This window comes from Oncorhynchus tshawytscha, linkage group LG02 (genome assembly GCF_018296145.1).
Source record: "Oncorhynchus tshawytscha isolate Ot180627B linkage group LG02, Otsh_v2.0, whole genome shotgun sequence".
Lineage (NCBI taxonomy): Eukaryota > Metazoa > Chordata > Actinopteri > Salmoniformes > Salmonidae > Oncorhynchus > Oncorhynchus tshawytscha.
In genome coordinates, this window is record NC_056430.1 from 10,875,663 (window position 1) to 10,890,215 (window position 14,553).

At 42.5% G+C, this 14,553-nt stretch overlaps 1 protein-coding gene across 4 annotated transcripts in view; it reads right to left on the bottom strand.

Moving 5' to 3' along the window:
* ppp1r16b (protein phosphatase 1, regulatory subunit 16B) overlaps window positions 1–14,553 on the bottom strand; it is a 170,709-nt gene that overhangs the window by 25,905 nt on the left and 130,251 nt on the right. For all 4 annotated transcript variants that reach the window (XM_042330162.1, XM_042330163.1, XM_042330165.1 and 1 more), the window contains 4 exons: window positions 14,104–14,179; window positions 4,900–5,029; window positions 4,638–4,803; window positions 1,291–1,804 (listed from right to left, as the gene is read on the bottom strand). In XM_042330162.1, the coding sequence (XP_042186096.1) occupies window positions 1,328–1,804; window positions 4,638–4,803; window positions 4,900–5,029; window positions 14,104–14,179 (849 nt within the window). In that variant the 3' untranslated portion in view covers window positions 1,291–1,327. The remainder of the gene's footprint in view (window positions 1–1,290; window positions 1,805–4,637; window positions 4,804–4,899; window positions 5,030–14,103; window positions 14,180–14,553) is intronic.

Sequence of the window (14,553 nt, forward strand, 5' to 3'; positions counted from 1 at the left end):
ATGGTTGAGGATAAACCGACACAGTGCCTGGCTAAACACAAGCTACAGATCACTGGACAATAACCTTGTTAACTCCACAGGGACATTTCCATTCTAAAAAGGTGCAGTGCTTGTAGCCTGATCCCAGATCTGTTTGTGTCAACTCCATGACAGTGACAAAGACAGTACAAGCAGATCTGGGACATACTGTAAATGTACCAGCTCATTCTAATGCATTCCCTCTCCATAGATAGACCAATAGAATTCATACACTGTATAACCATAGCCATGATACATTACATTAATCTTCATAAATAAACAGCAACAAACTGTACACATTTTCAAATAATATTGTTTTTTCTTAACTGACCAACAAATAAGACATGGGGGGGGGCATATGAAACCCCCCTTTCTACCACCTTGATCCCTGTCTGTTAGGATACGGACGATCAGCAAGAGAAGACAGAGTTCAGCGTGGCATTGTTTTAAACGTCTTTAGTGCAGTCATCCTGTCATCCTTCACAGGAACAGATAGATGGTAGACCGTTGAAGTAATACTGTTCTGTTACGCTATTAAACATTCCTTCCCTTCGCTAAAATAGTCAGCATTTAAACGAGAATACTTCTTAGGAAAGACGACCCTTCCCTCTTGCCTCTCAGTGGACCAACACAGCTGCAGTAATAATACTGAGAGTGTATTCTGACATGGTGGAGTGGATCTTTGCAATGCCCCCCCTCATACACTTTCAGAGACAGTGGATACAAGGAGGAATGTGGTTTGAAAACAGTAATTCAGTCAAAAGTTGTAAGACACCAGATATGGTTAACATGGGAGTGCACAATGCCTGGACATCTATTCCTTTATAGGGCACAAGACCTGCCTTCTCGTAGGGGCTAGGGGCCATCTTGTTCCACCTCCTGGCCCTCTGCATCAACCACAAGCTATCACAGTGGCTCCTCCCCAATTCATCTGGGCTGGATTCCTCACATCCTATCAGGACGGTCATTTTCCAGAGTAAGGGTATGCTCCATACTGGCCTGGAGTGTTAAACAGTGGGGAGGGACAGGGACCAATCACCTGGCTGGACCAGCTCCACTCCCATTGCCATCTAGGACCTTTGAGGACCTTTGCTCTACCTGTTGGTCTCCCTCTGTGCAATCTCTTCCTGCTTCCTGCTCCACAGTCACAAGACCATCCTGCTCTGACACGCTCTATCCGGGAAGAAGTTTCCCTTAGGCACAGATCTAGGATCAGCTTTCCCTCCCGAACCCTAACCTTAATCCATTGGAGGAAAACACAGTAAGCCTGACCTTAGATCGGTGTCATGGGGTGGCCTCCATCTCCTCCCTAGGAGACACAGCAGCAGCTGCCCTCCTTTGGTTCCTCGTCATCTAATGGCTGTTTGAGTCTGAGAATGGGCGGGTCACCGCTTGCCGGGGTGTAGTATACTGTACTGCCATTGGACGAGACGAGGGGCATACGGGAGTCCACAGGGCTCTGGGGTTCGGTGGATTCTGTGGAGCCGTTTCCTAGGTGACCGTTGAGGAGCGGGTGATTGAGGAGCTTGGCGGCCGACCTCTGCTTTTTCAGTTCCGACAGGGTCTGAGAGCGCTCTCTGGGCAAGGAGGAGGAGGAGTCCTCTGGGAGCTGATCGGCTGACGCGCTCTTCGTGTCAGGGGATGGAGGCTCGTCATTGGTTGGCGGCAGCTGACTGGGAGTGGGCGAGGAAGTCGTCGTGGAGACGATGCCATTTTGTTTGATGATGCCGCTAGGAGCATCTTTCAAGGTCTTCTGTAGTTTGGGTCTCTCCACTACTGGCTTCACCTGGGAGACAGAGGACATTCAGATTACTGTTATTAACGGTTACTAACTGGGAGACAGAGGACACTCAGATTACTGTTACTAACGGTTACTAACTGGGAGACGGAGGACATTCAGATTACTGTTACTAACAGTTACTAACTGGGAGACAGAGGACATTCAGATTACTGTTACTAACAGTTACTAACTGGGAGACAGAGGACATTCAGATTACTGTTACTAACGGTTACTAATTGGGAGATGGAGGACATTCAGATTACTGTTACTAACGGTTACTAACTGGGAGACAGGACATTCAGATTACTGTTACTAACAGTTACTAACTGGGAGACAGAGGACATTCAGATTACTGTTACTAACAGTTACTAACGGTTACTAACTGGGAGACAGAGGACATTCAGATTACTGTTACTAACTGCTGTTATCCACGGTGACTAACTGCTGTTACCACGGTGACTAACTGCTGTTACCACGGTGACTAACTGCTGTTACCATGGTGACTAACTGCTGTTACCAATTACTATTACAGACCTTTACTATGATTTCCTTCACAAACTAAACAGAAGACAAGTTGACTAACTAGACTAGAGGCTGGCGGTTCCTTTGGTTAATCCCATTAGATATTTCTATATTGTACGATTTTCACAGATAATTGCTTTACGTAGAAGAAAATGCAGGATGGGGAGAGACATGACATAGGCCAGACATATCAAACATACATGTTCATGAAAAAAACTGAACAGGAATGACAGTTTTACGAACTCTGACCCCTCCCTTCCACATTACATAGCTGTCCGTCCTATACTCCATATTATCTATCTCCTTAAATGTCCAAGGTCCCTGAGTTTTGCACATAATGTTATTACACAACTCCACATTTCAATGTCCATGTTTACATGATTATTGTACACAGTTAGTTATATTTCATTTATCACTAGTGCTCGTTCCCGAATGAGTGAATCGATCCCCATGTTCCTAAAGTTCCCCTTGTTGGTTCATAAGGGTCAGTGTATGTGGCACATACACCAGTTGAGCATAAGTATGTGGACACCTGCTCATCGAATATCTCATTCCAAAATCATGGAGTTGGTGCCCCCTTTGCTGCTATAACAGCCTCCACTCTTCTGGGAAGGCTTTCCACTAGATGTTGGAACATTGCTGCTATAACAGCCTCCACTCTTCTGGGAAGGCTTTCCACTAGATGTTGGAACATTGCTGCTATAACAGCCTCCATTCTTCTGGGAAGGCTTTCCACTAGATGTTGGAACATTGCTGCTATAACAGCCTCCACTCTTCTGGGAAGGCTTTCCACTAGATGTTGGAACATTGCTGCAGGGACTTTCTTCCATTCAGCCACAAGAGCATTAGTGAGGTCGGGCCCTGATGTTGGACGATTCGGCCTGGCTCGCAGTCGGTGTTCCAATTCATCCCAAAGGTGTTTAAAGGGGTTGAGGTCAGGGCTCTGCGCAGACCAGTCAAGTTCTTCCACACCAATCTCAACAAACCCTTTCTGTATGGACCTCGCTTTGTGCACCCAGACATTGCCAAACCCAGAATCGTTCGTCGGACTTTCAGATGGTGAAGCGTGACTCATAACTGTAGAGAACCTTTTTCCACTGCTCCAGAGTCCAATGGCAGAAAGCTTAACCCCACTCCAGCCGACGCTTGGCATTGAGCATGGTGATCTTAGGCTTGTGTGCTGCTGCTCGGCCATGGAAACCCATTTCATGAAGCTCCTGTTGAACAGTTCTTGTGCTGATGTTGCTTCCAGAGGCAGTTTGGAACTCGGTGGTGAGTGTTACAACCGAGGACACTACTTACTTCATCACTCGGCAGTCCCATTCTGTGAGCTTGTGTGGCCTACCACTTCGCGGCTGAGCCGTTTGTTGGTTCTAGATGTTTCCACGTCACAATAACAACAGTTGACCGGGGCAGCTCTAGCAGGGCAGAAATGTGACAAACTGACTTGTTGTGAAGGTGGCATCCTGTGACGGTGACATGTTGAAAGTGACAGCTCTTCAGTAAAGGCCATTCCACTGTCAATGTTTGTCTATGGAGATTGCATGGCTCTTGTGCTCGATTGTATACACCTGTCAGCAACGTGTGTGGCTGAAGTACCCAAATCCAATTTTGTATACAGTACATAGTGTAATTACTTTTTGTATACAGTACATAGTGTAATTACTTTTTGTATACAGTACATAGTGTAATTACTTTTTGTATACAGTACATAGTGTAATTACTTTTTGTATACAGTACATAGTGTAATTACTTTTTCTATACAGTACATAGTGTAATTACTGTTTCTATACAGTACATAGTGTAATTACTTTTTGTATACAGTACATAGTGTAATTACTGTTTCTATACAGTACATAGTGTAATTACTTTTTGTACTGGACTAGTTTGCATAAGGGGACTGTGTAGAGCTTCATGGACAGCAGGAGCACAGACACTGGTTAGTTGAGGTAATATGTACACGTAGGTAGAGGTAAAGTTACTCTGCATAGGTAATAAACAGAGTAGCAGCAGTGTAAAAACGGGTGGTGGGGGGGGGTCAGTGCAAATAGTCCACGTAGCCATTTGGTTAGCTGTTCAGGGAGTCTTATGTATTGGGGGTAATACACAAGTTAATGTAGTGATACATGGGCCACTTTCTTTTTCTTTGAGAGCCTTTGTAATGTCATTTTTAACATGGGGCTTACTGTTGGAGTAGACCTTTTAGTGTTGAACTGTTTTAGTGGGTATTACTCTCTACACAGACGTTCATAAAGTAACAGGCTACATGGGGTTTTCACACACATGTGAGATAAGAGAAACGTTTATCCATACTAACCGTAGTACCAGTTGTATTGATGGGATGGCTGTTCTCCTGGTCCGTCTCCTTCTCCTGCTCCTCCCTCCCTCCTTCCCTCCCTCCTCTCCACACGATGGCCTCAGTCTCGTATTCCTTCACACGAAGGTTGTGTCTGTCAGACAGGCTTGCCCTCCGCACCACTTTCCTAAAACACACGCAGGGAGGAGAGGGGTTCAGTGTTCCTGAAAATGTAATAGTCTGCATGCAGTTTCCTCTCTGTCCAGTAGAGGTCAGTACATACCCACGGCTGCCTGCGCTGGATGTCCTCCTACACAGGGAGGTCTTGTGTTTAAGCTGAGACTTCATGATGATGTCGTGTTTGTGTTTCAGGTCTAGCAGGATGGCTCGGAACTCCTCGTCCTCACACAGGTCTAAAGGTCAGAGGTTAGAGGTTATACAAGGAAAATATACATACACACACAGAGGATGGCTCGGAACAACTCGTGCTCGCACAGGTCTAAAGGTCAGAGGTCACACAGGGAACAAGGAGACCAAAACACATCTTCCCATCAACCACTGCTCTGTGGCCTGGTAGGGGTTTATGTTTTGTTTGTTTTTTACAACAAAAAAACAGAACAATTAAGCAAAATAAATAGCAGAACAAAAGGCAACTAAACCCTTAGAAAAACAAGAAAAAAATAAACCAATACAACACAAAAACAACACAAAAACAATACAATACAAAACCAATACAAAACACAAAAACAATACAAAACCAATACACAACAACACAAAAACAATACAATACAAAACAACACAATAACACAAAAACAATACAATACAAAACAACACAAAAACAACAAACACAAAACCAATACAAAAACACACAAAAAATACAGAACATTAGAGAGAAAATATCTACATCTATTTCCATCGATCTACAAGCCCACATCCACCAATCCCAATGGAAGTGTTGTCCCATGTCGTCCAGGAAGGGTTGCCAAATCTTTACAAAATGGTTGAATTTATTTCTTAAAGCGTAGCTCATCTTTTCCAGAGGAATACACTCACTCATTTCAGAGAGCCGTCTTGTAGTTGAGAATCTGATTTCAATGTCTATGCAACACCTTTTCTTGCAGTGACAATGGCAATATCTGTCAATTTGATATTGAAATGATTCCTTAAATTCACATTTGTAAAGTTACCCAGAAGGCATATTTCAGGGGGAAAGGGACCTCTATAATAAAGGCCAGGGAATCACAAACTTCATGCCAGAAGGCCTGTCATTTAGTACACTGTTAAGTAGAATGCAAAAAAGTGCCTTCTGTTGTTCCACGTCTAAAACCCATGTTTGATATTTCAGGGTGATATCTATGTAACCTTTGAGGTGTTAGATAGAGTTGGTGGACGAAGTTGTAATGTCTGTATCTGGAGTCGATGGTTGCTGATATGCTATCATGGCATAGGTTCGACCATAGCCTCTTCATCATTTGTAATATAGTTAGATCAGCTTCCCATCTCTCTCTTGACCTACAGTATATACAGTTGAAGTCTGAAGTTTACATGCACCGTAGCCAGATATATTTAAATTAAGTTTCTTTCACAATTCCTGACATTTAATCCTAGTAAAAATTCCCTGTCTTAGGTCAGTTAGGATCACCACTTTATTTTAAGAATGTGAAATGTCAGAATAATAGTAGAGAGAATTATTTATTTCAGCTTTTATTTCTTTCATCACATTCCCAGTGTGCCAAAAGTTTACATACACTCAATTAGTATTTGGTAGCATTGCCTTTAAATTGTTTAACTTGGGTCAAACGTTTTGGGTAGCCTTCCACAAGCTTCCTACAATAAGTTGGGTGAATATTGGCCCATTCCTCCTGACAGAGCTGGTGTAACTGAGTCAGATTTGTAGGCCTCCTTGCTCGCACACGCTTTTTCAGTTCTGCCCAAATTTTCTATAGAATTGAGGTCAGGGCTTTGTGATGGCCACTCCAATACCTTGAGTTTGCTGTCAAGGTATGCCAAGGGGGATGAATACTTTTGCAAGGCACTGTAGTGGTTCAATACTAAATCGATTTGGTAAAATTATCTCCAAGAGTGCTTTTGAGAAAGTTTCTGAACTGCAAATAACAAAATAAATGCATATTGGGATAACTGGTATTTCGCTTTCAGTTGCTCAAATTACACAATGATGCCACCTATGATGCCACCTATATAACAATATACTAAATGCATCCTTCTCTTCTCATGCCAATGTTGAAAAATTTTGTTATCCAAGATCATTGGCAGGAGACTGTCATACCACAGGGGTGTTTCAGGTGACAAGTCTCCTTTCAGACCAAAGAACTTACGAATTTCATGCTAAGATCTTACTAAATTGATGGTACAGGGATTGCTTGTTCTTGTTGATATAGTCTTGGGGTTCCATTTGTAGATAATATTACTCCCAACCTCTTCCCAACCTCGAAGAGGAGGCTGGTTCAGCTTCAAATAAGGATGAAATAAATGTAATTTGTGCTGCCCAGTAATACATCTTGAAATTTGTCAGGAGACCTCCAAGACAATAATATTAATTTGTCCCTTGGAGTTTTACAGTGCCATTCAAATGGTCTTGTTAATGGACATAAAGGGATTATGGGTAAAGATTGAAATAGGTACGTCATCTTAGGTAGGACGTAATACAGTTAATCATCTTAATGCAGCTGATTCTCACAAATACTGTAAGAGGCAGATCTACCCATCTATTCAAGTCATCCACCACCTTCTGAACCAAGACAGTTAAACTTGAACACATTTCTTTAGTCATTATCAACCGTGATTCCTATACATTTAAACCCCTGTGGCGACCATATTTATTTTTATTTGTAAAAATCTTTATTTAACTAGGCAAGTCAGTTAAGAACAAATTCTTATTTTCAATTCTTATTTTCAATGACAGTGGGTTAACTGTCTGTTCAGGGGCAGAACGACAGATATGTACCTTGTCAGCTCAGGGGTTTGAACTTGCAACCTTCCGGTTACTAGCCTGTTTGATCGGTGTTGATCAGGTTTAGCAAATAGTCCTAATCTATTAAACCATCTCCCTAGAAATCGATTTATAGTCAGCATGGCGGAGAGAGATTTGCCTGTAAGAAGAGCATCGTAGAGGATCTTTATTTTTCTTATGAATAACTGATATAATAGTCATGGAAGACTCTGCTTCTCAGCAGCTAAATTCAGAATATCCATAGAGAGAGGAATATCCTTCAACTCCTTCTAGAACTCCGTCTCCCGGGGATTTGCCGGGTTGTAGAGAGGAAATTGCCTATCATTGCTAGTTCCGTTCCCTCAGAACTGTATAACCTTGAATAGTATTGTTTAAATGACTCATGAATCTATTCAGGGTTGAGACACATGACCATTTTGAGTTTCGATAGTGTTGATGGTTCTCGAAATCTCCTTTTATCTGCCAAGACTTTGAAATATAATACCCTAAGTACTTACAAAACTGACAAGGCTATTCTTCCAACTAGGCAAAGATATTATGAATTGGGGTAGAAAAGGCACCGTTTTTTATTCACCAATGAGCAGTATGTTTCTTTAGAGACAGATTTTTGGTGTTCCTGTAGGAGTAATAGGATTTCGTGTATTTCTTTTTAAGACATTTGGTATACGACATTATTTGACCCCTATGAAAGGCTTTTAATGTATCCCAGAGTACAAAACTATTGGGAGAATTTGATCTCCGATAAATTGAGAAAGTTCTGCCTGTTTCAAAAGAGTTGGGTTTCGGGCGACATCTCGAACTCCATCCGGCATCAACACAGAAAGTGTGAGGGGAGAATTATCTGAGATGCTTCTGGATAAATCCTCAGTTTCCACAACACTATAGGTTGGTTTAATGGCGTTTTAGACCCTAGTACAGCAATCATGTATACAGTATAGTAGGGTTGGGTATTGCCAGGGAACTCACGATACAATATTATCGCTAGGTGGCGATTCTATATGTATTGCAATTTGATACTGCGATTTGGTGTTCCAAACATATTGCTCACTATACAGAACCAGTCAAAAGTTTGGACACCGACTCATTCCAGGGTTTTTCTTTATTTTTTAAAATATTTTCTACATTGTTGAATAATAGTGAAGACATCAAAACTATAAAATAACATAAATGGAATCATGTCGTAACCAAAACAGTGTTAAACAGATTATTCAAAGTAGCCACCCTTTGCCTTGATGACAGATTTGCACACTCTTGGCATTCTCTCAACTAGCTTCATGAGGAAGTCACCTGGAATGCATTTCAATTAACAGGTGTGCCGTGTTGAAAGTTCATTTGTGGAATTTCTTTCTTTAATGCGTTTGAGCCAATCAGTTGTGTTGTGACAAGGTATGGGTGGTATACAGAAGACAGTCCTATTGGGTAAAAGACCCCGTATTACGGCAAGAACAGCTCAAATAAGCAAAGAGAAACGACAGTCCATCATTACTTTAAGACATGAAGGTCAGTCAATGCAGAACATTCAATAACTTTCAAAGTTTTCAAGTGCAGTCGCAAAAACCATCAAGCACAATGATGAAACTATCTCCCATGAGGACCGCCACAGGAAAGGAAGACCCAGAGCTACCTCTGCTGCAGAGGATAAGTTCACTAGTTAACTACACCTCAGATTGCAGCACAAATAAATGCTTCACAGAGTTCAAGTAAAAGACACATGTCAACATCAACTGATCAGAGGAGACTGCGTGAATCAGGCCTTCATGGTCAAATTGCTGCAAACAAACCACCACTAAAGGAGACCAATAAGAAGAAGAGACTTGCTTGGGCCAAGAAACACGAGCAATGGACATTAGACTGGTGGAAATCTGTCCTTTGGTCCAATCGCCGTTGGACCAGAGAGGCGGCTCCAGCATCCCGGAGTCGCCTCTTCGCTGTTGAGACTGGCGTTTTGCTGGTACTATTTAATGAAGCTGCCAGTTGAGGACTTGTGAGGTGTCTGTTTCTCAAACTAGACACTCTAATGTACTTGTCCTCTTGCTCAATTGTGCACTGGGGCCTCACACTCATCTTTCTATTCTGGTTAGAGACAGTTTGCGCTGTTCTGTGAAGGGAGTAGTACACAGCGCTGTACCAGATCTTCAGTTTCTTGGCAATTCCTCACATGGAATAGCCTTCATTTCTCAGAACAATAATAGACTGACGAGTTTCAGAAGAAAGTTCTTTGTTTCTGGCCATTTTGAGCCTGTAATCAAACCCACAAATGCTGATGCTCCAGATACTCAACTAGTCTAAAGAAGGAGAGTTTTATTGCTTCTTTAATCAGAACAACAGTTTTCAGCAGTGCTAACATAATTGCAAAATGGTTTTCTAATGATCAATTAGCCTTTTAAAATGATAAACTTGGATTAGCTAACACAATGTGCCATTGGAACACAGGAGTGATGGTTGCTGATAATGGGCCTCTGTACACCTATGTAGATATTCCATTAAAAATCAGCATTTTCCAGCTGCAATAGTCATTTACAACATTAACAATGTCTACAGTGTATTTCTGATCAATTGCATGTTATTTTAATGGACAAGAAATGTGCTTTTCTTTCAAAAACAAGTTCATTTCTAAGTGACCCCAAACTTTTGAACAGTAGTATATGTAGGTAGGTAGGGATTAGGGTTATGTAGGTAGGTAGGGTTATGTAGGTAGGTAGGGTTTAGGGTTATGTAGGTAGGTAGGGTTTAGGGTTATGTAGGTAGGCAGGGTTATGTAGGTAGGTAGGGTTTAGGGTTAGATAGGCAGGGCTAGGGTTAGGGTTATGTAAGTAGGGTTATGTAGGTAAGTTTAGGGTTATGTAGGTAGGTAGGGTTTAGGGTTATGTAGGTAGGTAGGGTTATGTGGGTAGGTAGGTAGGGTTTATGGTTATGTCAGTAGGTAGGTAGGGTTATGTAGGTAGGTAGGGTTGTGTAGGTAGGGTTTAGGGTTATGTAGGTAGGTAGGGTTTAGGGTTATGTAGGTAGGGGTTAGGGTTATGTAGGTAGGTAGGGGTTAGTTATGTAGGTAGGTGGGTTTATTGTTATGTAGGTAGGTAGGGTTATGTAGGTAGGTAGGGTTGTGTAGGTAGGGTTTAGGGTTATGTAGGTAGGTAGGGTTTAGGGTTATGTAGGTAGGTAGGGTTTAGGGTTATGTAGGTAGGTAGGGGTTAGGGTTATGTAGGTAGGTAGGGGTTAGTTATGTAGGTAGGTGGGTTTATTGTTATGTAGGTAGGTAGGGTTATGTAGGTAGGTAGGGTTGTGTAGGTAGGGTTTAGGGTTATGTAGGTAGGTAGGGTTTAGGGTTATGTAGGTAGGTGGGTTTATTGTTATGTAGGTAGGGTTTAGGGTTATGTAAGTAGGTAGGGCTAGGGTTAGGGTTATGTAAGTAGGGTTATGTAGGTAGATTTAGGGTTATGTAGGGTTAGGGTTATGTAGATGGATAGGTAAGATTTAGGGTTATGTAGGTAGGTAGATAGGGTTAGGGTTATGTATGTAGGATTATGTAGGGTTAGGGTTATGTAGGTAGGGTTAGGGTTATGTATGTAGGTAGGTAGGTGTCATGGTTATGTAGGTAGGGTTAGGGTTATGTAGATAGGTAGAATTATGTATGTAGGTAGTGTTAGGGTTAAGTATGTAGGTAGGTAGGTGTCAGGGTTATGTAGGTAGGGGTCAGGGTTATGTGGGTAGGTATGGGTTAGGGTTATGTAGGTAGGTAGGGGTTACGGTTATGTAGGTAGGTAGAGGTTAGGGTAATGTAGGTATGTAGGGTTATGTAGGTAGGTAGGGGTTAGTTATGTAGGTAGGTGGGTTTATTGTTATGTAGGTAGAGTTTGGGTTATGTATGTAGGGTTAGTGTTATGTAAGCCATTTTGCCACAACTTTGAACTATGCTTGGGGTCATTGTCACTTTCTGACTGATGTCTTGAGATGGTGCTTCAATATAGGTGCCATGCAGCAAAGCACCCCACAACTGATGTAGGGTTAGGGTTATGTAGGTAGGTTTATGTAGGTAGGTAGGAAGGGGTTGGGGTTATATAGGAAGGTAGGAATGGGTTTAGGGTTATGTATGTAGGTAGGTAGGGTTTAGGGTTATGTATGTAGGTAGGTAGGGTTTAGGTTATGTATGTAGGTAGGTAGGGTTTAGGGCTATGTAGGTAGGTAGGGTTTAGGGTTATGTATGTAGGTAGGTAGGGTTTAGGGTTATGTATGTAGGTAGGTAGGCTTTAGGGTTATGTAGGTAGGTAGGGTTTAGGGTTATGTAGGTAGGTAGGGTTTAGGGTTATGTATGTAGGTAGGTAGGGTTTAGGGTTATGTATGTAGGTAGGTAGGCTTTAGGGTTATGTATGTAGGTAGGTAGGGTTTAGGGTTATGTATGTAGGTAGGTAGGGTTTAGGGTTATGTATGTAGGTAGGTAGGGTTTAGGGTTATGTATGTAGGTAGGTAGGGTTTAGGGTTATGTATGTAGGTAGGTAGGGTTTAGGGTTATGTATGTAGGTACGTAGGGTTTAGGGTTATGTGTGTAGGTAGGTAGGGTTTAGGGTTATGTATGTAGGTAGGTAGGGTTTAGGGTTATGTATGTAGGCAGGTAGGGTTTAGGGTTATGTATGTAGGTAGGTAGGGTTTAGTGTTACATACAGTTGAAGTTGGGAGTTTACATACACCTTAGCCAAATAGATTTAAACTCCGCTTTTCACAATTCCTGACATTTGATCCTAGTAAAAATTCCCTGTCTTGGGTCATTTAGGATCACCACTTTATTTTAAGTGTCAGAATTAGTATTTGGTAGCATTGCCTTTAAAGTGTTTAACTTGGGTCAAATGTTTCAGGTAGCCTTCCACAAGCTTTCCACAATAAGTTGGGTGAATTTTGGCCCATTCCTTCCTGACAGAGCTGGTGTAACTAGGTCAGGGTTGAAGACCTCCTTGCTCGCACACGCTTTATCAGTTCTGCCCACAAATTTTCTATAGAATTGAGGTCAGGGCTTTGTGGCCACTCCAATACCTTGACTTTGTTGTCCTTAAGCCATTTTGCCACAACTTTGGAACTATGCTTGGGGTCATTGTCCATTTGGAAGACCAATTTGCGACCAAGCTTTAACTTTCTGACTGATGTCTTGAGATGGTGCTTCAATATATCCACATAATTGTCCTCCCTCATGATGCCATCTATTTTGTGAAGTGCACCAGTCCCTCCTGCAGCAAAGCACCCCCACAACATGATGCTGCCACCCCCGTGCTTCACGGTTGGGATGGTGTTCTTCGGCTTGCAAGCCTCCCCTTTTTTCCTCCAAACACGACAGTCATTATGGCCAAACAGTTCTATTTTTTTTCATCAGACCAGAGGACATTTCTTCAAAAAGTACGATCTTTGTCTCCATGTGCAGTTGTAAACTGTAGTCTGGCTTTTTTATGGCGGTTTTTAAGCAGTGGCTTCTTCCTTGCTGAGCGGCCTTTCAGGTTATGTCTATATAGGACTTGTTTTACTGTGGATATAGACACTTTTGTACCTGTTTCCTCCAGCATCTTCACAAGGTCCTTTGCTGTTATTCTGGGATTGATTTGCCCTTTTCACACCAAAGTACGTTCATCTCTAGGAGACAGAACACGTCTCCTTCCTGAGCGGTATGATGGCTGGGTGGTCCTATGGTGTTTATACTTGTGTACTATCATTTGTACAGATGAATGTGGTACCTTCAGGCATTTGGAAATTGTTCCCAAGGATGAACCAGACTTGTGGACGTCTACAATTTATTTTCTGAGGTCTTGGCTGATTTCTTTAGATTTTCCCATGATGTCAAGCAAATAGGCACTGAGTTTGAAGGTAGGCCTTGAAATACATCCATGTGTACACCTCCAATTGACTCAAATTATCTCAATTGTGATACAGTGAAATAATCTGTCTGTAAACAATTGTTGGAAAAATGACTTGTGTCATGCACAAAGTAGATGTCCTAACCGACTTGCCAAAACTATAGTTTGTTAACAAGAAATTTGTGGAGTGGTTGAAAAACGAGTTTTAATGACTCCAACCTAAGTGTATGTAAACTTCCGACTTCAACTGTAGATGGTAGGGTTTAGGGTTATGTAAGTAGGTAGGTAGGTAGGTAGGTAGGGGTTTAGGGTTAGGTAGGTAGATAGGGTTTGGTAGGTAGGTAGGGTTAGGTAGGTAGGTAGGTTTAGGGTTATGTAGGTAGATAGGTAGGTAGATAGGTAGGGTTAGGTAGGTAGGTTTAGGCTTATGCAGGCAGGCAGGCAGGCAGGCAGGCAGGCAGGCAGGCAGGGGCAGGCAGACAGGGGCAGGCAGGCAGGCAGGCAGGCAGGCAGGCAGGCAGGCAGGCAGGCAGGCAGGCAGATAGATAGGTAAGTAGGGTTAGGTAGGTAGGTTTAGGCTTATGTAGGTAGAAAGGTAGGTAGGTTTTAGGGTTGGGGCAGACTTACAAATGGGAGTCTCCTCTAGGAAGGAAGGTAGGTTTTAGGGTTGGGGCAGACTTACCAATGGGAGTCTCCTCTAGGAAGGTCTTGGCATTGAGACTGGCACCGTGAGAAACCAGCAGCTCTGCTACATGCATCTGGAACCATAGAGACTATCAGTATTTACACAGCTATCCACGATCATCTGCAGGAACTGAGGACTTGGTGGACTGTATATTCGTTAGGTTAGGTTTTACTGAGCAAGTTCTCTCCCTTGTGCTGGTAAGGGCACATCAAGTCCAACCTAAGCTAAAGAATATACAGTCCACCGAGTCCTCAGTCCTTCGAGCTGGATAAAGATGTTAACTCCCCGAGATGGATCCAGTTTCCTGTGAAGTCTGGACCTGGTCCGATCATACACGACACCAAGCCTCACCTTCTCCTAGTTATAGTAGCACTGCACAGTATGGACAGCTGGGGCATGGGCAAGAAGACAACGTTCAACCTTCTAGCTGACTCCCTGGTAGTCAGG